This window comes from Oncorhynchus gorbuscha, linkage group LG11 (assembly GCF_021184085.1).
Source record: "Oncorhynchus gorbuscha isolate QuinsamMale2020 ecotype Even-year linkage group LG11, OgorEven_v1.0, whole genome shotgun sequence".
NCBI lineage: Eukaryota > Metazoa > Chordata > Actinopteri > Salmoniformes > Salmonidae > Oncorhynchus > Oncorhynchus gorbuscha.
Window position 1 is genome coordinate 2,607,032 of NC_060183.1, and position 22,186 is coordinate 2,629,217.

The following is a 22,186-nucleotide window of genomic DNA, read 5'->3' on the forward strand; positions in this document are numbered from 1 at the left end:
GCCTACAGTACATACCATACCGTAGCCTACAGTACATGGTGTAGCCTACAGTACATGGTGTAGCCTACAGTACATGGTGTAGCCTACAGTACATACCGTAGCCTACAGTACATACCGTAGCCTACAGTACATAACATACCGTAGCCTACAGTACATACCATACCGTAGCCTACAGTACATAACATACCGTAGCCTACAGTACATAACATACCGTAGCCTACAGTACATAACATACCGTAGCCTACAGTACATAACATACCGTAGTCTACAGTACATAACATACCGTAGCCTACAGTACATAACATACCGTAGTCTACAGTACATAACATACCGTAGTGTTACGGTTTTCTTCCGTCAAAGGAGAGTCGGACCAAAATGCAGCGTGGTTAATTCGATACATGTTTATTGAAAGACAAAAACACGAACAATACAAAACAACAAACGGACCGTGAAAACCTATACAGCCTATCTGGTGACGACAAAAACAGAGACAGGAACAATCACCACGAAATACTCAAAGAATATGGCTGCCTAAATATGGTTCCCAATCAGAGACAACGAGAATCACCTGCCTCTGATTGAGAACCGCCTCAGGCAACCATAGACTTTGCTAGAACACCCCACTAAGCCACAATCCCGAAACCTACAAAAAAACCATACATAAACACAACACAAAAACCCCATGTCACACCCTGGCCTGACCAAATAAATGAAGACAAACACAATATATTTCTACCAGGGCGTGACACATAGCCTACATAAAATACCGTAGCTTACAATACATAACAAACCATATCTTACAGTACATATCGTAGCCTACATAACATAACACAACGTAGCCCACAGTACATATCGTAGCCTACATAACATACCGTAGCCTACAGTACATAACATACCGTAGCCTACAGTACATAACATACCGTAGCCTACAGTACATAACATACCGTAGCCTACAGTACATAACATACCGTAGCCTACAGTACATAACATACCGTAGCCTACAGTACATAACATACCGTAGCCTACAGTACATAACATACCGTAGCCTACAGTACATAACATACCGTAGCTTACAGTACATATCGTAGTCTGCATAACATACCGTAGCCCACAGTACATATCGTAGCCTACATAACATAACACAATGTAGCCCACAGTACATATCGTAGCCTACATAACATACCGTAGCCTACAGTACATAACATACCGTAGTCTACATAACATACCGTAGCCCACAGTACATATCGTAGCCTACATAACATACAGTAGCCTACAGTACATAACATACTGTAGCCTACAGTACATAACATACCGTAGCCTACAGTACATAACATACCGTAGCCTACAGTACATGGTGTAGCCTACAGTACATAACATACCGTAGCCTACAGTACATAACATACCGTAGCCTACAGTACATACCGTAGTCTACAGTACATAACATACCGTAGCCCACAGTACATATACCGTAGCCTACAGTAACATAACACAATGTAGCCCACAGTACATACCGTAGCCTACATAACATACCGTAGCCTACAGTACATAACATACCGTAGCCTACAGTACACATACCGTAGCCTACAGTACATATTGTAGCCTACATAACATACCGTAGCCTACAGTACATAAGCCTACATAACATACCGTAGCCTACAGTACATAACATACCGTAGCCTACAGTACATAACATACCGTAGCCTACAGTACATAACATACCGTAGCCTACAGTACATAACATACCGTAGCCTACAGTACATGGTGTAGCCTACAGTACATACCGTAGCCTACAGTACATACCGTAGCCTACAGTACATAACATACCGTAGCCTACAGTACATACCATACCGTAGCCTACAGTACATAACATACCGTAGCCTACAGTACATAACATACCGTAGCCTACAGTACATACCATACCGTAGCCTACAGTACATAACATACCATAGCCTACATAACATACCGTAGCCTACAGTACATAACATACCGTAGCCTACAGTACATAACATACCGTAGCCTACAGTACATGGTGTAGCCTACAGTACATGGTGTAGCCTACAGTACATACCGTAGCCTACAGTACATACCGTAGCCTACAGTACATAACATACCGTAGCCTACAGTACATAACATACCGTAGCCTACAGTACATAACATACCGTAGCCTACAGTACATAACATACCGTACAGTACATAGCCTACAGCCTACAGTACCATACCGTAGCCTACAGTACATAACATACCGTAGCCTACAGTACATAACATACCGTAGCCTACAGTACATACCGCCTACATACCGTAGCCTACAGTACATAACATACCGTAGCCTACAGTACATACATATACCGTAGCCTACAGTACATAACATACCGTAGTCTACATAACATACCGTAGCCTACAGTACATAACATACCGTAGTCTACATAACATACCGTAGCCCACAGTACATACCGTAGTCTACATAACATACCGTAGCCTACAGTACATAACATACCGTAGTCTACATAACATACCGTAGCCCACAGTACATACCGTAGTCTACATAACATACCGTAGCCCACAGTACATATCGTAGTCTACATAACATACCGTAGCCTACAGTACATAACATACGTAGCCTACAGTACATAACATACCGTAGTCTACAGTACATAACATACCGTAGCCTACAGTACATAACATACCGTAGCCTACAGTCCATGGTGTAGCCTACAGTACATACCGTAGCCTACAGTACATACCATAGCGTACAGTACATATCCTAGCCTACAGTACATAACATACCGTAGCCTACAGTACATACCATACCGTAGCCTACAGTACATAACATACCGTAGCCTACAGTACATACCATACCGTAGCCTACAGTACATGGTGTAGCCTACAGTACATAACATACCGTAGCCTACAGTACATGGTGTAGCCTACAGTACATAACATACCGTAGCCTACAGTACATAACATACCGTAGCCTACATAACATACCGTAGCCTACAGTACATAACATACCGTAGCCTACAGTACATAACATACCGTAGCCTACAGTACATACCATAGCCTACAGTACATACCGTAGCCTACAGTACATACCGTAGCCTACAGTACATAACATACCGTAGCCTACAGTACATACCATACCGTAGCCTACAGTACATAACATACCGTAGCCTACAGTACATGGTGTAGCCTACAGTACATACCGTAGCCTACAGTACATACCATACCGTAGCCTACAGTACATAACATACCGTAGCCTACAGTACATAACATACCGTAGCCTACAGTACATACCATACCGTAGCCTACAGTACATAGCATACCGTAGCCTACAGTACATAACATACAGTACATGGTGTATAGTATCAACATCAAGGACCAGGTAAACTAAAGCAATGGTTTCAACATGGGACTTGTACCCTTATAGTATGTCAACTGTTTCTTCATGGATAGACAGGATCCTGCATTCATGACAAGTAGGAAACTACATTCAAATGAATGTAAGTTATTAACATAGAGCTTCCTATTGGTTGATTCAGATTCTATCAAGTGGGAAACTACATTCAAATGAATATAAGTTATTAACATGAGCTTCCTATTGGAAGTAGGAAACTAGAATCAGAATCATAAAACACGGGACGAGATGTTAAAAACTGTCCATTGTGCCAATAGATGGAATGCACTCGTATGAGATTTGCCGTGATGTTGTCAGAGTGGCATGGGAGGTTTATTTCTTAGACTGGGTTAAGATGTCAATTTTGGGACACATCTTCAGTAGTGTGCCTTCGAATCAGTGGGTGTTTCGGCCTTTAATCACTAAACGCCCTCATCAAAGGTGGCCAGCTAAAGGGTGATCAAGCCGTAGCTTGTGTCCCATGCCCAATGAAGATCAAGCCGTAGCTTGTGTCCCATGCCCAATGAAGATCAAGCCGTAGCTTGTGTCCCATGCCCAATTAAGATGTCCCACATTTCCCAGTCAAATGAATGTAAGTTATTTGCAAAGAGCTTCCAATTGGTTAATTCGGATCGTTTTCAAGTGGGAAACTCAGGTATCATATTTCAAATCAAATCATCAATACAAATTGTATTGGTCACATACACATGATTAGCAGATGTTAATGCGAGTGTGGCGAAATGCTTGTGCTTCTAGTTCCGACAGCGCAGTCATATCTAACAAGTAATCTAACAATTCCACAACAACTACCTAATACACACAAATCTAAAGGATGGAATAGGAATATGTACATATAAATATATGGATGAGCGATGACAGAGCGGCACAGGCAAGATGCAGTAGATGGTATAAAATACAGTATATACATACACTATCATTCAAAAGTTTGAGGTCACATAGAAATGTCCTTGTTTTTGAAAGAAAAGTCCATTTTTTTGTCCATTAAAATAACATCAAATCAAATTTTATTTGTCACTTACACATGGTTAGCAGATGTTAATGCGAGTGTAGCGAAATGCTTGTGCTTCTAGTTCAAATTGATCAGAATTACAGTGTAGACATTGTTAATGTTGTAAATGACTATTGTAGCTGGAAACGCCAGATTTTGTATGGAATATCTACATAGGCGAACAGAAGCCCATTATCAGCAACCATCACTCCTGTGTTTCAATGGCATGTTGTGTTAGCCAATCCAAGTTGATCATTTTAAAAGGCTAATTGATCATTAGAAAACCCTTTTGCAATTTTGTTAGCTCAGCTGACAACTGTTGTCCTGATTAAAGAAGCAATAAAACTGACCTTCTTTAGACTAGTTGAGTATCTGGAGCATCAGCATTTGTGGGTTCGATTACAGGCTCAAAATGTCCAAAAACAAAGACCTTTCTTCTGAAACTCGTCAGTCTATTCTTGTTCTGAGAAATGAAGGCTATTCCATGTGAGAAATTGCCAAGAAACTGAAGATCTCCTACAACGCTGTGTATACAGTATCCACTCTTCACAGAACAGCGCAAACTGTCCCTAACCAGAATAGAAAGAGGAGTGGGAGGCCCCGGTGCACAACTGAGCAAGAGGACAAGTACATTAGACTGTCTAGTTTGAGAAACAGACGCCTCACAAGTCCTCAACTGTTAGCTTCATTAAATAGTACCGGCAAAACACAAGTCTCAACGTCAACAGTGAAGAGGCGACTCCGTGATGCTGGCCTTCTAGGCAGAGTTCCTCTGTCCAGTCTCAACAGTGAAGAGGTGACTCCGGGATGCTGGCCTTCTAGGCAGAGTTCCTCTGTCCAGTGTCTGTGTTCTTTTGCCCATCTTAATCTTTTCTTTCTATTGGCCAGTCTGATATGGCTTTTTCTTTGCAACTCTGCCTAGAAGGCCAGCATCCCGGAGTCGCCTCTTCACTGTTGACGTTGAGACTGGTGTTTTGCAGGGACTATTTAATGAAGCTACCAGTTGGCGAGCAATATACTCGGAAGCGGTGGGTGAGGTGCACGTCTTCGAAGTCTGACCAGGAGGCCACTCTGTCTACCTCTTCTGCGGCGACGTTGTTTTGTGGTGCGAACAAAGAATCCACTTCGGGAAAGTCGTATTCCGAGATACGAGTTTCCAAGTCGAAAATGTCAAGAGTTTCCTAGTTCCGGCTATGTCATGAATGCAGCAAAATAATTACATTTTTTTTTAACTCAAACTATATTGGATTCTGCTGGGACTCAGAGTTCATTACAGTGAAGACAGATCCAGTCAAAACACATGATTTATGACACATTAAAAGTCTATGGAATACAGTTGTTGTTTATCTATGCATAGTCACTTTACCCCTACCTACATGTACAAATGACCTCGGTTTAACCTGTACCCACCGCACATTGACTCGGTACCAGTAACCCCTGTATATTGTCTCGTTATTGTTATTTTATTGTGTTACTTTTTCTTATTAATTACTTTAGTTTATTTGAAAAATATTTTCTTAACTTGCTTGAACTGCATTGTTGGTTGAGGGCTTGTAAAAGTCAGCATTTCACCTGTTGTATTCAGCATTTCACTGTCAGGGTCTACTACACCTGTTGTATTCAGCATTTCACTGTGAGGTCTACTACACCTGTTGTATTCAGCATTTCACTGTGAGGTCTACTACACCTGTTGTATTCAGCATTTCACTGTGAGGTCTACTACACCTGTTGTATTCAGCATTTCACTGTGAGGTCTACTACACCTGTTGTATTCAGCATTTCACTGTGAGGTCTACTACACCTGTTGTATTCAGCATTTCACTGTCAGGGTCTACTACACCTGTTGTATTCAGCATTTCACTGTGAGATCTACACCTGTTGTATTCAGCATTTCACTGTCAGGTCTACTACACCTATTGTATTCAGCATTTCATTGTGAGATCTACACCTGTTGTATTCAGCATTTCACTGTCAGGTCTACTACACCTGTTGTATTCAGCATTTCACTGTGAGATCTACACCTGTTGTATTCAGCATTTCACTGTCAGGTCTACTACACCTGTATTCGGCGCATGTGACAAATAAAGTTTGATTTGATTTGTTTTGATCTAGGATCAGATCATTTTGTTGTTTTGTTGGATGTTCAGAGCATGCATTCATAGCTCTCAGAGTAGAGGACTGATCTAGAATCAGTTGTGCATTTTATATCACAATGAATACTATTCCGAGAGCCTTTGTGAATTCCACTGACTGTCTTTAGACTGTTCTGTTGTCTTGATGGAGGTTTTGATCTCTGGTCAGAACACAAGAACACTCATTCAGTTTTGTCTTCAGCTGCCTGGCATCTGGTCTATCCTCTGGGTTGGCACACAGCATCGACTCTATCACCTTGTTCTGTAACACAACCACACACAGTATCCACTCTATCACCTTGTTCTGTAACACAACCACACACAGTATCCACTCTATCACCTTGTTCTGTAACACAACCACACACAGTATCCACTCTATCACCTTGTTCTGTAACACAACCACACACAGTATCCACTCTATCACCTTGTTCTGTAACACAACCACACACAGCATCGACTCTATCACCTTGTTCTGTAACACAACCACACACAGTATCCACTCTATCACCCTGTTCTGTAACACAACCACACACAGTATCCACTCTATCACCTTGTTCTGTAACACAACCACACACAGTATCCACTCTATCACCTTGTTCTGTAACACAACCACACACAGTATCCACTCTATCACCTTGTTCTGTAACACAACCACACACAGTATCCACTCTATCACCTTGTTCTGTAACACAACCACACACAGCATCCACTCTATCACCCTGTTCTGTAACACAACCACACACAGTATCCACTCTATCACCTTGTTCTGTAACACAACCACACACAGTATCCACTCTATCACCTTGTTCTGTAACACAACCACACACAGAATCCACACTATCACCTTGTTCTGTAACACAACCACACACAGAATCCACACTATCACCCTGTTCTGTAACACAACCACACACAGAATCCACACTTTTGACAAGTTCTAAAATGTGTTTTCAAACAAATACATGTATGTGTACCTCTAAGTTGAACTGCGTGTTGAACTGAGGAGGAAAACTCTGGCTTCTGACATCATTCCAGACCTAAACAAGGAATACACACAGTGATGATGTGGTGCATTCTGGTTGTAGGCCTACAGCCCTTGACAGTTCAGGGGTATACTACATCAAAGTCATTGACATACAGTGCCTTGGGAAAGTATTCACACCCCTTGACTTTATTCCACGTTTTGTTGCGTTACAAAGTGGGATTCAAATGGATTTAAATTGTCATTATTGGTTGTTAACGATCTACACAGAATACTCTGTAATGTCAAAGAGGAAGAATTCAAAAATAGTTTTTTTTATGAATGGAAAATTAAACACTAATATATCTTGAGTAGATAAGTATTCAACCCCCTGAGTCAAAACATTAGAATCAGCTTTGGCAGTGATTACAGCTGTGACTCTTTCTGGGTAAGTCTCTAAGAGCTGTGAGTCATTCTGGGTAAGTCTCTAAGAGCTGTGACTCTTTCTGGGTAAGTCTCTAAGAGTGATTACAGCTGTGACTCTTTCTGGGTAAGTCTCTAAGAGTGATTACAGCTGTGAGTCTTTCTGGGTAAGTCTCTCAGAGTGATTACAGCTGTGAGTCTCTAAGAGCTGTGAGTCTTTCTGGGTGAGTCTCTAAGAGCTGTGAGTCTTTCTGGGTAAGTCTCTAAGAGCTGTGAGTTTCTGGGTAAGTCTCTAAGAGCTGTGAGTCTTTCTGGGTAAGTCTCTAAGAGCTGTGAGTTTCTTGGTAAGTCTCTAAGAGCTGTGAGTCTTTCTGGGTAAGTCTCTAAGAGCTGTGAGTCTTTCTGGGTGAGTCTCTAAGAGCTGTGAGTCTTTCTGGGTGAGTCTCTAAGAGCTGTGAGTCTTTCTGGGTAAGTCTCTAAGAGCTGTGAGTCTTTCTGGGTAAGTCTCTAATAGCTGTGAGTCTTTCTGGGTAAGTCTCTAAGAGTGATTACAGCTGTGAGTCTCTAAGAGCTTTGCACACCTGGATTGTACAATATTTGCCCATTATTCTTTTAAAAAAAAATCTTCATGCTCTGTGACCTTGGTTGTTGATCATTGCTAGACAGCCTTTTTCAAGTCTTGCCGTATATTTCCAAGCCGATTTAAGTTCAAACTGTAACTAGGCCACTCCGGAACAATCAATGTCATCTTGTTAAGCAACTGCAGTGTATATTTTACCTTGTGTTTTAGGTTATTGTCCTGCTGAAAGGTAAACTCATCTCTGTGTCTGTTGGAAAGCAGACTGAACCAGGTTTTCCCTCTAGGATTTAGGTCTAGTGGGCTCCCGAGTGGCGCAGCGGTCTAAGACACTGGCCGTCATTGTAAATAAGTATTTTTTCTTAACTGACTTGCCTAGTTAACTTAAGGTTAAAAAAATATATATATATTCAATTAATTTTTATCCTGAAAAACTCCCTTGCTGATAAACATACCCATAACATGACGCAGTTACCAACATTTTTGAAAATATGAAGAGTGATACTCAGTGATGTGTTGTGTTGGAGTTCTTTGAACACTTGTATTCAGGACAAATAGGTCCATATTTTTTGCAGTATTACTTTAGTGAGTTGTTGCAAACAGGAAGCATGTTTTGGAATATTTGTATTCTGTACAAGCTTCCTTTTTTTCACTCTGTCATTTGTGTTTGTTTCTGTGTTTAAAATTCACTGCTCGACTGAGGGATCCTACAGATAATTGTGTGTGTGGTACAGAGACGGTGTAGTCATTTAAAAATCATGTGGCTTGTTAAGCAAATGATTACTCCTAAACTTATTCAGACTTGCCATAACAAAGGAGTTGAATACCTTTTGACTCAAAACATTTCAGCGTTTCATTGTTAATTAATTTGTAAACATTTCTAAAAACATAACTCCACTTTGACATTATGGGGTATTGTGTGTAGATCAGTGGCACAAAATCAAGCTACATAAAATAAATTACATTTAATCCAATCCATTTTAAATTCAAGTTGTCGCACATCAAAATGTGGGAAAAGTCCGGGTGTGTGAAAACTTTGGCATTGTAGACCCTACATGACAGTGTTATCTGAATAAACAGTCGTGGCCAAAAGTTTTGAGGATGACACAAATATTAATTTTCACAAAGTCTGCTGCCTCAGTTTGTATGATGCAATTTGCATATATTCCAGAATGTTATGAAGAGTGATCAGATGAATTGCAATTAATTGCAAAGTCCCTCTTTGCCATGCAAATGAATGTAATCCCCCAAAAACATTTCCACTGCATTTCAGCCCTGCCACAAAAGGGCCAGCTGACATCATGTCAGTGATTCTCTTTTTAACACAGGTGTGAGTGTTGATGAGGACAAAGCTGGAGATCACTCTGTCATGCTGACTGAGTTCGAATAACAGACTGGAAGCTTCAAAAGGAGGGTGGTGCTTGGAATCATTGTTCTTCCTCTGTCAACCATGGTTACCTGCAAGGAAACACACGCCGTTATCATTGCTTTGCACAAAAAGGGCTTCACAGGCAAGGATATTGCTGCCAGTAAGATTGCACCTAAATCAACTATTTATCAGATCATCAAGAACTTCAAGGAGAGCGGTTTAATTGTTGTGAAGAAGGCTTCAGGGTGCCCAAGAAAGTCCAGCAAGCGCCAGGACCATCTCTTAAAGTTGATTCAGCTGCGGGATTGGGGCACCACCAGTACAGAGCTTGCTCAGGAATGGCAGCAGGCAGGTGTGAGTGCATCTGCATGCACAGTGAGGTGAAGACTTTTGGAGGATGGCCTGGTGTCAAGAAGGGCAGCAAAGAAGCTACTTCTCTCCAGGAAAAACATCAGGGACAGACTGATATTCTGCAAAAGGTACAGGGATTGGACTGCTGAGGACTGGTGTAAAGTAATTTTCTCTGATGAATCCCCTTTCCGATTGTTTGGAGCATCCGGAAAAAAGCTTGTCAGGAGAAGACAAGGTGAGCGCTACCATCAGTCCTGTGTCATGCCAACAGTAAAGCATCCTGAGACCATTCATGTGTGGGGTTGCTTCTCAGTGGTCCTTCTGTAGCTCAGTTGGTAGAGCATGGCGCTTGTAACGCCAGGGTAGTGGGTTCGATCCCCGGGACCACCCATACGTAGAATGTATGCACACATGACTGTAAGTCGCTTTGGATAAAAGCGTCTGCTAAATGGCATATATTATTATTATTATTATTATTATCATCCAAGGGAGTGGGCTCACTCACCATTTTGCCTAAGAACACATCCAAGAATAAAGAATGGTACCGACACATCCTCCGAGAGCAGCTTCCTCCGAGAGCAGCTTCCTCCGAGAGCAGCTTCCTCCGAGAGCAACCATCCAGGAACAGTTTGGTGTGGAACAATACCTGTTTCCAGTATGATGGAGCACCTTGCCATAAGGCAAAAGTGATAACTAAGTGGCTCGGGGAAGAAACATCGATATTTTGGGTCCATGGCCAGGAAACTCCCCAGACCTTAATCCCATTGACAACTTGTGGTCAATCCTCAAGAGGCGGGTGGACAAACAAAAACCCACAAATTCTGACAAACTCCAAGCATTGATTATGCAAGAATGGGCTGCCATCAGTCAGGATGTGGCCCAGATGTTAATTGACAGGATGCCAGGGCGGATTGCAGAAGTCTTGAAAAAGAAGGGTCAACACTGCAAATATTAACTATTTGCATCAACGTCATGTAATTGTCAATAACAGCCTTTGACACTTATGAAATGCTTGTAATTATACTTCAGTATTCCATAGTAACATCTGACAAAAATATCTAAAGACACTGAAGCAGCAAACTTTGTGAAGATTAATATTTGCGTCATTCTCAAAACTATTGGCCAGGACTGTACTATTAGTACCTCAGAAAGCCATTTGCTGTGCTAGTTATAGCCTAATGTTAGCTACCTAGCTAACATTGAAGCTAGCTGGTTAGCTACCTAGCTAACATTGAAGCTAGCTGGTTAGCTACCTAGCTAACATTGAAGCTAGCTGGTTAGCTTTTTCTTAATCTTTCCTTCATTCCTTCCATCAAAGTCACCTCTGCTCTCTCCATCCCAGACAGGTTCCAGAGCAGTTCGAAGTAGATCAGACCCAAAGCAAAGATGTCCACCTTTCTGTCGTAGGAGGTCTGGTTCCTCTGTTCACACACATCGGACATTAAACTCATGGAAATGGTTAATCTCTTACTGCAGTGATTCTTGGTCGTCTTAAACAAATCCACTTTGAAACAAAAGTATACACCTCACTCACACACATGGTTATGGTCTTGTACCATTTCAGATATATAGTTGAAATGTATTACATTTTGAGCTTGCATCCCGATATTACACTTTATATACACATCACAGAAGACTGAGCTATAACGAAACCATTTGACATTGAAACACCAGATTTACGGCGTTTAAAAAAAAAACGTTTATGAATTATATAATTATGAAAAATAATAATAACATTCCACCCATGAGGCCACTAGAGGGCGATCATGTCATTTGACTGCAGGAAAGGGCTACAGGGTCAATCTGCAGATAAAACAATAACAAAGCTCAGGGATACGCCTAAATGTAACCCCGAATTCATAGACAGAGCTATGGATGCAAGGACAGACCATCCATTATAGTGTTTTAACCCTGTTTTGAAGCAGTGTGTGTTTACATTTACCTGTTCGGGGGCCATGTAAGACTTGGTTCCTGTCTTTTTCGTTCTCTCCAGCAGGTTCTCATCGTTGTCGTTATCTTCTGCCGTCACCAGACCAAAGTCCCCGATCTTTACCTCTCCCTTCCCCTCTCCGTCACTCATACCAAACATGATGTTAGCAGGCTAGAAGAAGAAGAAGAAGCTGTTCAAATATGAATATGTCCATAACCCACCGGTCATAAACCTGTGATGGGACCAGGATAAGTAGTAAGTGGTGACAGCCTACCTTCAGGTCTCTGTGTAGGAGTTTCTTGGAGTGGATGTATTCTACCCCGTTTACTATCTGCTGTGTGATGTGTAGACTCTCCTCCCTGCGTTTGGGTTTCCGATGAGCGTTCCTCTCGTCGATCCACACTTTTAGAGTCCTCTTGTCACATAGTTCCATCTGGATGTACAGGAACTCAGAGGACGAACTGCTGCCTGAACTAAAGCAGCAGGAAGTAAAAGAACAATTATCATGCTTTCAGTTTGTCGGTCAAATGATCTGAAATGGGAACAGACCTTACTGAAATGGGAACAGACCTTACAGACCTTACTGAAATGGGAACAGACCTTACAGACCTTACTGAAATGGGAACAGACCTTACTGAAATGGGAACAGACCTTACTGAAATGGGAACAGACCTTACTGAAATGGGAACAGACCTTACTGAAATGGGAACAGACCTTACTGAAATGGGAACAGACCTTACTGAAATGGGAACAGACCTTACTGAAATGGGAACAGACCTTACTGAAATGGGAACAGACCTTACAGACCTTACTGAAATGGGAACAGACCTTACTGAAATGGGAACAGACCTTACTGAAATGGGAACAGACCTTACTGAAATGGGAACAGACCTTACAGACCTTACTGAAATGGGAACAGACCTTACTGAAATGGGAACAGACCTTACTGAAATGGGAACAGACATTACCGAAATAGGAGCAGCAACTTATACCAATAAAAGGGAAACTATGATTGTTCTTTATACGTGCTACGGCTATGATATGGGGTCATTTATCTACCTTAGTTGAATACACTGATTAAGTCCCTCGAGATAATGTTTTTTCCATTTATGTTTTGAGGCTGGACTTTAGCACTTATAGGTCGTTAGCATGTAGTTATAGGTCGTTAGCATGTAGTTATAGGTCGTTAGCATGTAGTTATAGGTCGTTAGCATGTAGTTATAGGTCGTTAGCATGTAGTTATAGGTCGTTAGCATATAGTTAGCATGTAGTTATAGGTAGTTAGCATGTAGTTATAGGTCGTTAGCATGTAGTTATAGGTCGTTAGGCATGTAGTTATAGGTCGTTAGCATGTAGTTATAGGTCGTTAGCATGTAGTTATAGGTCGTTAGGCATGTAGTTATAGGTCGTTAGCATGTAGTTATAGGTCGTTAGGCATGTAGTTATAGGTCGTTAGCATGTAGTTATAGGTCGTTAGGCATGTAGTTATAGGTCGTTAGGCATGTAGTTATAGGTCGTTAGCATGTAGTTATAGGTCGTTAGGCATGTAGTTATAGGTCGTTAGCATATAGTTATAGGTCGTTAGCATGTAGTTATAGGTCGTTAGCATATAGTTAGCATGTAGTTATAGGTAGTTCGCATGTAGTTATAGGTCGTTAGCATGTAGTTATAGGTCGTTAGCATGTAGTTATAGGTCGTTAGCGTGTAGTTATAGGTCATTAGGCATGTAGTTAGCATGTAGTTATAGGTCGTTAGCATGTAGTTATAGGTCGTTAGGCATGTAGTTATAGGTCGTTAGCATGTAGTTATAGGTCGTTAGCATGTAGTTATAGGTCGTTAGCATGTAGTTATAGGTCGTTAGGCATGTAGTTATAGGTCGTTAGGCATGTAGTTATAGGTCGTTAGCGTGTAGTTATAGGTCGTTAGGCATGTAGTTATAGGTCGTTAGCATGTAGTTATAGGTCGTTAGCGTGTAGTTATAGGTCGTTAGCGTGTAGTTATAGGTCGTTAGCATGTAGTTATAGGTCGTTAGGCATGTAGTTATAGGTCGTTAGGCATGTAGTTATAGGTCGTTAGGCATGTAGTTATAGGTCGTTAGCATGTAGTTATAGGTCGTTAGCATGTAGTTATAGGTCGTTAGCGTGTAGTTATAGGTCGTTAGGCATGTAGTTATAGGTCGTTAGGCATGTAGTTAGCATGTAGTTATAGGTCGTTAGCATGTAGTTATAGGTCGTTAGCATGTAGTTATAGGTTGTTAGCATGTAGGGCAGTGGGTCCCTTTTAGGTCCCAGCTCATGGTGAGTGTCTTTTAGGTCCCAGCTCATGGTGGGTGTCTTTTAGGTCCCAGCTCATGGTGGGTGTCTTTTAGGTCCCAGCTCATGGTGGGTGTCTTTTAGGTCCCAGCTCATGGTGGGTCCCTTTTAGATCCCAGCTCATGGTGGGTCCCTTTTAGGTCCCAGCTCATGGTGTCTTTTAGGTCCCAGCTCATGGTGGGTCCCAGCTCATGGTGAGTGTCTTTTAGATCCCAGCTCATGGTGGGTCCCTTTTAGGTCCCAGCTCATGGTGGGTTCCTTTTAGGTCCCAGCTCATGGTGGGTCCCTTTTAGGTCCCATCTCATGGTGGGTCCCTTTTAGGTCCCATCTCATGGTGGGTCCCTTTTAGGTCCCAACTCATAGTGAGTGTCTTTTAGGTCCCAGGTCATGGTGAGTGTCGTTTAGTTCCTTTAGTTCCCAGCTCATGGTGGGTGTCTTTTAGGTCCCAGCTCATGGTGGGTTTCTTTTAGGTCCCAGCTCATGGTGGGTGTCTTTTAGGTCCCAGCTCATGGTGGGTGTCTTTTAGGTCCCAGCTCATGGTGGGTCCCTTTTAGATCCCAGCTCATGGTGGGTCCCTTTTAGGTCCCAGCTCATGGTGGGTTTCTTTTAGGTCCCAGCTCATGGTGAGTGCCTTTTAGGTCCCATCTCATTGTGGGTCCCTTTTACGTCCCAGCTGTTGTTGCTAGTAAACTTACAGTGAACACTACCATGAGTGTATATCAAAACCTCTCCTAAAACCCCAACCTGTTTCATTTAATTTGTTGTCAGTGACTCTTTGTTAGTTCCCCCTTCTGTTTGAATGACATTATTGGGGAACGTAACACTAACATGTAAAATGTCATTATTCAAATAACATAACATCTCCCATAGTGCAATGGGAAAGGGACAGTAGTAATAATGTTACTCTGAAGTGGTGTCGCTCTCAGAGTTGTTGTCGCATCGGTACGCGGTGTCCTCCAGCCAGGCGGTGTAGTAGCGTACTATGTTGGGGTGCTGAAGATCTGCTAAGGCACCAACCTCCCGCTTAGCTTTCCTGAGGAAAGATTCACAGGTAAAATAAATACATAATAATAATAATAATAAATAAATAATAATAAATAATAATAATAATAATAAATAAATAATAATAATAATAAATAATAATAATAATAAATAATAAATAAATCCATCAGTGTTATTATACAGCGGCTGGGTCGAGTGAAAGATATCACTTCGATTGCTAAAGTAACAAACATAATGGACTTACCCTTTACTCAGTACTATCTCCTAATGGACTTACCCTTTACTCAGTACTATCTCCTAATGGACTTACCCTTTACTCAGTACTATCTCCTAATGGACTTACCCTTTACTCAGTACTATCTCCTAATGGACTTACCCTTTACTCAGTTACCTTCCTCTCCTAATGGACTTACCCTTTACTCAGTACTATCTCATAATGGACTTACCCTTTACTCAGTACTATCTCCTAATGGACTTACCCTTTACTCAGTACTATCTCCTAATGGACTTACCCTTTACTCAGTACTATCTCATAATGGACTTACCCTTTACTCAGTACTATCTCTTTGCTGTAAGTGGACTTACCCTTTACTCAGTACTATCTCATAATGGACTTACCATGTCCCAGGACTTACTCAGTACTTGCTGTCTCATAATGGACTTACCCTTTACTCAGTACTATCTCATAATGGACTTACCCTTTACTCAGTACTATCTCATAATGGACTTACCCTTTACTCAGTACTATCTCATAATGGACTTACCCTTTACTCAGTACTATCTCATAATGGACTTACTCTTTACTCAGTACTATCTCATAATGGACTTACCCTTTACTCAGTACTATCTCATAATGGACTTACCCTTTACTCAGTACTATCTCCTAATGGACTTACCCTTTACTCAGTACTATCTCCTAATGGACTTACCCTTTACTCAGTACTATCTCATAATGGACTTACCCTTTACTCAGTACTATCTCCTAATGGACTTACCCTTTACTCAGTACTATCTCATAATGGACTTACCCTTTACTCAGTACTATCTCATAATGGACTTACCCTTTACTCATCTCATAATGGACTACTATCTCATAATGGACTTACCCTTACTATCTCATAATGGACTTACTATCTACTATCTCAAATGGACTTACCCTTTACTCAGTACTATCTCATAATGGACTTACTTACCTTTACTCAGTACTATCTCATAATGGACTTACCCTTTACTCAGTACTATCTCATAATGGACTTACCCTTTACTCAGTACTATCTCATAATGGACTTACCCTTTACTCAGTACTATCTCCTAATGGACTTACCCTTTACTCAGTACTATCTCATAATGGACTTACCCTTTACTCAGTACTATCTCATAATGGACTTACCCTTTACTCAGTACTATCTCATAATGGACTTACCCTTTACTCAGTACTATCTCATAATGGACTTACCCTTTACTCAGTACTATCTCATAATGGACTTACCCTTTACTCAGTACTATCTCATAATGGACTAATGGACTTACCCTTTACTCAGTACTATCTCATAATGGACTTACCCTTTACTCAGTACTATCTCTATAATGGACTTACCCTTTACTCAGTACTATCTCATAATGGACTTACCCTTTACTCAGTACTATCTCATAATGGACTTACCCTTTACTCAGTACTATCTCATAATGGACTTACCCTTTACTCAGTACTATCTCATAATGGACTTACCCTTTACTCAGGGACTTACCCTTTACTCAGTACTATCTCCTAATGGACTTACCCTTTACTCAGTACTATCTCATAATGGACTTACCCTTTACTCAGTACTATCTCATAATGGACTTACTCTTTACTCAGTACTATCTTCACCGCAAAATACTTCTGCTCCAGTTCCCGTCGCGCCTTATAGACGTTGCCAAAGCCTCCTTTGCCAATCTTCTCTATTGAATCGAACTCTGATAAAAACCTGAGATAATAAATCATATTTAAATAATCAATCCATCAACATGATCAAACTGTTTTGTGATCAGTATAGATGAGTGTTCCCATCAGCAACAGATTTCAATGCCATCTACTTTATACATTAAATGTGGGATAGAGAAATGAGTATCGTTGTCATACTGAAAGTAACCCCATAATGTACCTAGATTTAATTGGTTGGTTGGATGTCCTTCCACTTGACAAGGTTCCTAAATTGTTGCCTTTTAAATCGGGACCTTCCTTAAAAAAAAAAAAAAACAATGACAAACACTCAAACAACATTTAATAATGCAGTCCATATATCCCCAACAGCAGCGGTGGGCAAATTTGATGGGGGCCTGGGGGCCCACCATAAATCTGAAGTCATGGTGAGGGGCAGCAGCTGCTCGCAGGGAAGCGTACCCACCTCCGTGATGTTTCCGTTATAGTCGGTAATAGCCGTCTTTTGGCCGTTCATTTATTTTTGTTTAGAAAAGCTGTTTAAATTAAATTGGCACCGTCCAATTGTCTGTGAGAAGATAAAACATCAAAAACCTCCCCAAATACCGGTGAGCCAAGCGTGTAGCGTCATACCCAAGAAGACTAGAGGCTGTAATCGCTGCCATAGGTGCTTCAACAAAGTACTGAGTAAAGGGTCTGAATCTTTATATTAAACGTGATATCAGTTATTTTTTGTATACATTTGCTAAAAAAAAAAAAAACTGTTTTTACTTTGTCATTATGTGATGTCATTCTGGGGTATTGTGATGTCATTCTGGGGTATTGTGATGTCATTCTGGGGTATTGTGATGTCATTCTGGGGTATTGTGATGTCATTCTGGGGTATTGTGATGTCATTCTGGGGTATTGTGATGTCATTATGGGGTATTGTTATGTCATTCTGGGGTATTGTGATGTCATTCTGGGGTATTGTGATGTCATTCTGGGGTATTGTGATGTCATTCTGGGGTATTGTGATGTCATTATGGGGTATTTTGTGAAGATTGAAGAGGGGGGAAAAACTATTTAATCCATTTTAGAATAAGGCTTTAACGTAACAAAATGTGGAAACGTCAAGGGGTCTGAATACTTTCCTAAGGCACTGTATTTTATTAACCACACGCGTAAAGCATACAGATATAGAGCGTTTGAGGGGAAATCTGTCAGACAGCGCTTTTATAACACCAATCACTGCAGCAACAATTGTAAATGCAATCGTGTGTCAAAAAATAGTTTTCTGGGCCACAATTAAAAATAGCTGTTTTAAAAAAAATGGTAATGTAAGTGTGCTTTCCATTCACATTTCACACGCAGAAGGAAGGCGTCATCGGTGCGTCACACACCATTTTTCAAAGAGCTGGAGACCGTATGCATTTTGCTACTTCATTTAAAAACAAACTGAACCATCTACTACATGTTTTTCCTTGCTTCAAAGTAACCCAGGCAAAATCTGACCTCATCCGTGGAGGCAGTTTTATACAGACTTCCAGAAGCCATGTTTCATACAGACTTCCATATTTCATTGGAACCAGTAGTCTATTGTTTTATACAGACTTCCAGAAGCCATTGGGACCAGTAGTCTATTGTTTCATACAGACTTCCATATTTCATTGGAACCAGTAGTCTATTGTTTTATACAGACTTCCATATTTCATTGGAACCAGTAGTCTATTGTTTTACACAGACTTCCATAAGCCATTGGAACCAGTAGTCTATTGTTTTATACAGATTGCATATTTCATTGGAACCAGTAGTCTATTGTTTTATACAGACTTCCATATTTCATTGGAACCAGTAGTCTATTGTTTTATACAGACTTCCATATTTCATTGGAACCTGTAGTCTATTGTTTTATACAGACTTCCATATTTCATTGGAACCAGTAGTCTATTGTTTTATACAGACTTTCATATTTCATTGGAACCAGTAGTCTATTGTTTTATACAGACTTCCATATTTCATTGGAACCAGTAGTCTATTGTTTTATACAGACTTCCATATTTCATTGGAACCAGTAGTCTATTGTTTCATACAGACTTCCAGAAGCCATTGGAACCAGTAGTCTATTGTTTTATACAGACTTCCAGAAGCCATTGGAACCAGTAGTCTATTGTTTTATACAGATTCCATATTTCATTGGAACCAGTAGTCTATTGTTTTATACAGACTTCCATATTTCATTGGAACCAGTAGTCTATTGTTTTATACAGACTTCCATATTTCATTGGAACCAGTAGTCTATTGTTTTATACAGACTTCCATATTTCATTGGAACCAGTAGTCTATTGTTTTATACAGACTTCCATATTTCATTGGAACCAGTAGTCTATTGTCTTATACAGACTTCCATATTTCATTGGAACCAGTAGTCTATTGTTTTATACAGACTTCCGTATTTCATTGGAACCAGTAGTCTATTGTTTTATACAGACTTCCATAAACCATTGGAACCAGTAGCCTATTGTTTTATACAGACTTCAATAAGCCATTGGAACCAGTAGTCTATTGTTTCATACAGACTTCCAGAAGCCATTGGAACCAGTAGTCTATTGTTTCATACAGACTTCCATATTTCATTGCAACCAGTAGTCTATTGTTTTATACAGACTTCCATATTTCATTGGAACCAGTAGTCTATTGTTTTATACAGACTTCCATATTTCATTGGAACCAGTAGTCTATTGTTTTATACAGACTTCCATATTTTATTGGAACCAGTAGTCTATTGTTTTATACAGACTTCCATATTTTATTGGAACCAGTAGTCTATTGTTTTATACAGACTTCCATATTTCATTGGAACCAGTAGTCTATTGTTTTATACAGACTTCCATATTTCATTGGAACCAGTAGTCTATTGTTTTATACGGACTTCCATATTTCATTGGAACCAGTAGTCTATTGTTTTATACAGACTTCCATATTTCATTGGAACCAGTAGTCTATTGTTTTATACAGACTTCCATATTTCATTGGAACCAGTAGTCTATTGTTTTATACAGACTTCCATATTTCATTGGAACCAGTAGTCTATTGTTTTATACAGACTTCCATATTTCATTGGAACCAGTAGTCTATTGTTTTATACAGACTTCCATATTTCATTGGAACCAGTAGTCTATTGTTTTATACAGACTTCCATAAACCATTGGAACCAGTAGCCTATTGTTTTATACAGACTTCCATAAGCCATTGGAACCAGTAGTCTATTGTTTCATACAGACTTCCAGAAGCCATTGGAACCAGTAGTCTATTGTTTCATACAGACTGCCATATTTCATTGGAACCAGTAGTGTATTGTTATATAACAGACTTCCATATTTCATTGGAACCAGTAGTCTATTGTTTTATACAGACTTCCATATTTCATTGGAAACAGTAGTCTATTGTTTTATACAGACTTCCATATTTCATTGGAACCAGTAGTCTATTGTTTTATACAGACTTCCATATTTCATTGGAACCAGTAGTCTATTGTTTTATACAGACTTCCATATTTCATTGGAACCAGTAGTCTATTGTTTTATACAGACTTCCATAAGCCATTGGAACCAGTAGTCTATTGTTTTATACAGACTTCCATAAACCATTGGAACCAGTAGTCTATTGTTTTATACAGACTTCCAGAAGCCATTGGAACCAGAAGTCTATTGTTTCATACAGACTTCCATATTTCATTGGAACCAGTAGTCTATTGTTTTATACTGACTTCCAGAAGCCATTGGAACCAGTAGTCTATTGTTTTATACAGACTTCCAGAAGCCATTGGGACCAGTAGTCTATTGTTTCATACAGACTTCCATATTTCATTGGAACCAGTAGTCTATTGTTTTATACAGACTTCCATATTTCATTGGAACCAGTAGTCTATTGTTTTATACAGACTTCCAGAAGCCATTGGAACCAGTAGTCTATTGTTTTATACAGACTTCCATAAACCATTGGAACCAGTAGTCTATTGTTTTATACAGACTTCCATATTTCATTGGAACCAGTAGTCTATTGTTTTATACAGACTTCCATATTTCATTGGAACCAGTAGTCTATTGTTTTATACAGACTTCCATATTTCATTGGAACCAGTAGTCTATTGTTTTATACAGACTTCCATATTTCATTGCAACCAGTAGTCTATTGTTTTATACAGACTTCCAGAGGCCATCGGAACCAGTAGTCTATTGTTTTATACAGACTTCCATATTTCATTGGAACCAGTAGTCTATTGTTTTATACAGACTTCCAGAAGCCATTGGAACCAGTAGTCTATTGTTTTATACAGACTTCCATAAACCATTGGAACCAGTAGTCTATTGTTTTATACAGACTTCCATATTTCATTGGAACCAGTAGTCTATTGTTTTATACAGACTTCCAGAAGCCATTGGAACCAGTAGTCTATTGTTTTATACAGACTTCCATATTTCATTGGAACCAGTAGTCTATTGTTTTATACAGACTTCCATATTTCATTGGAACCAGTAGTCTATTGTTTTATACAGACTTCCATATTTCATTGGAACCAGTAGTCTATTGTTTTATACAGACTTCCATATTTCATTGGAACCAGTAGTCTATTGTTTTATACAGACTTCCATATTTCATTGGAACCAGTAGTCTATTGTTTTATACAGACTTCCAGAAGCCATTGGAACCAGTAGTCTATTGTTTTATACAGACTTCCATATTTCATTGGAACCAGTAGTCTATTGTTTCATACAGACTTCCATATTTCATTGGAACCAGTAGTCTATTGTTTTATACAGACTTCCATA

At 40.0% G+C, this 22,186-nt stretch overlaps 1 protein-coding gene across 2 annotated transcripts in view; it reads right to left on the minus strand.

Moving 5' to 3' along the window:
* Positions 1-6,427: 6,427 nt before the first annotated feature.
* The window catches only part of eif2ak2 (eukaryotic translation initiation factor 2-alpha kinase 2), a 192,670-nt gene continuing 176,911 nt past the window's right edge, over positions 6,428-22,186 (minus strand). For both annotated transcript variants that reach the window (XM_046368415.1, XM_046368413.1), the window contains 8 exons: positions 17,599-17,675; positions 17,302-17,421; positions 15,357-15,485; positions 12,415-12,613; positions 12,153-12,311; positions 11,533-11,631; positions 7,504-7,566; positions 6,428-6,794 (listed from right to left, as the gene is read on the minus strand). In XM_046368415.1, the coding sequence (XP_046224371.1) occupies positions 6,657-6,794; positions 7,504-7,566; positions 11,533-11,631; positions 12,153-12,311; positions 12,415-12,613; positions 15,357-15,485; positions 17,302-17,421; positions 17,599-17,675 (984 nt within the window). In that variant the 3' untranslated portion in view covers positions 6,428-6,656. The remainder of the gene's footprint in view (positions 6,795-7,503; positions 7,567-11,532; positions 11,632-12,152; positions 12,312-12,414; positions 12,614-15,356; positions 15,486-17,301; positions 17,422-17,598; positions 17,676-22,186) is intronic.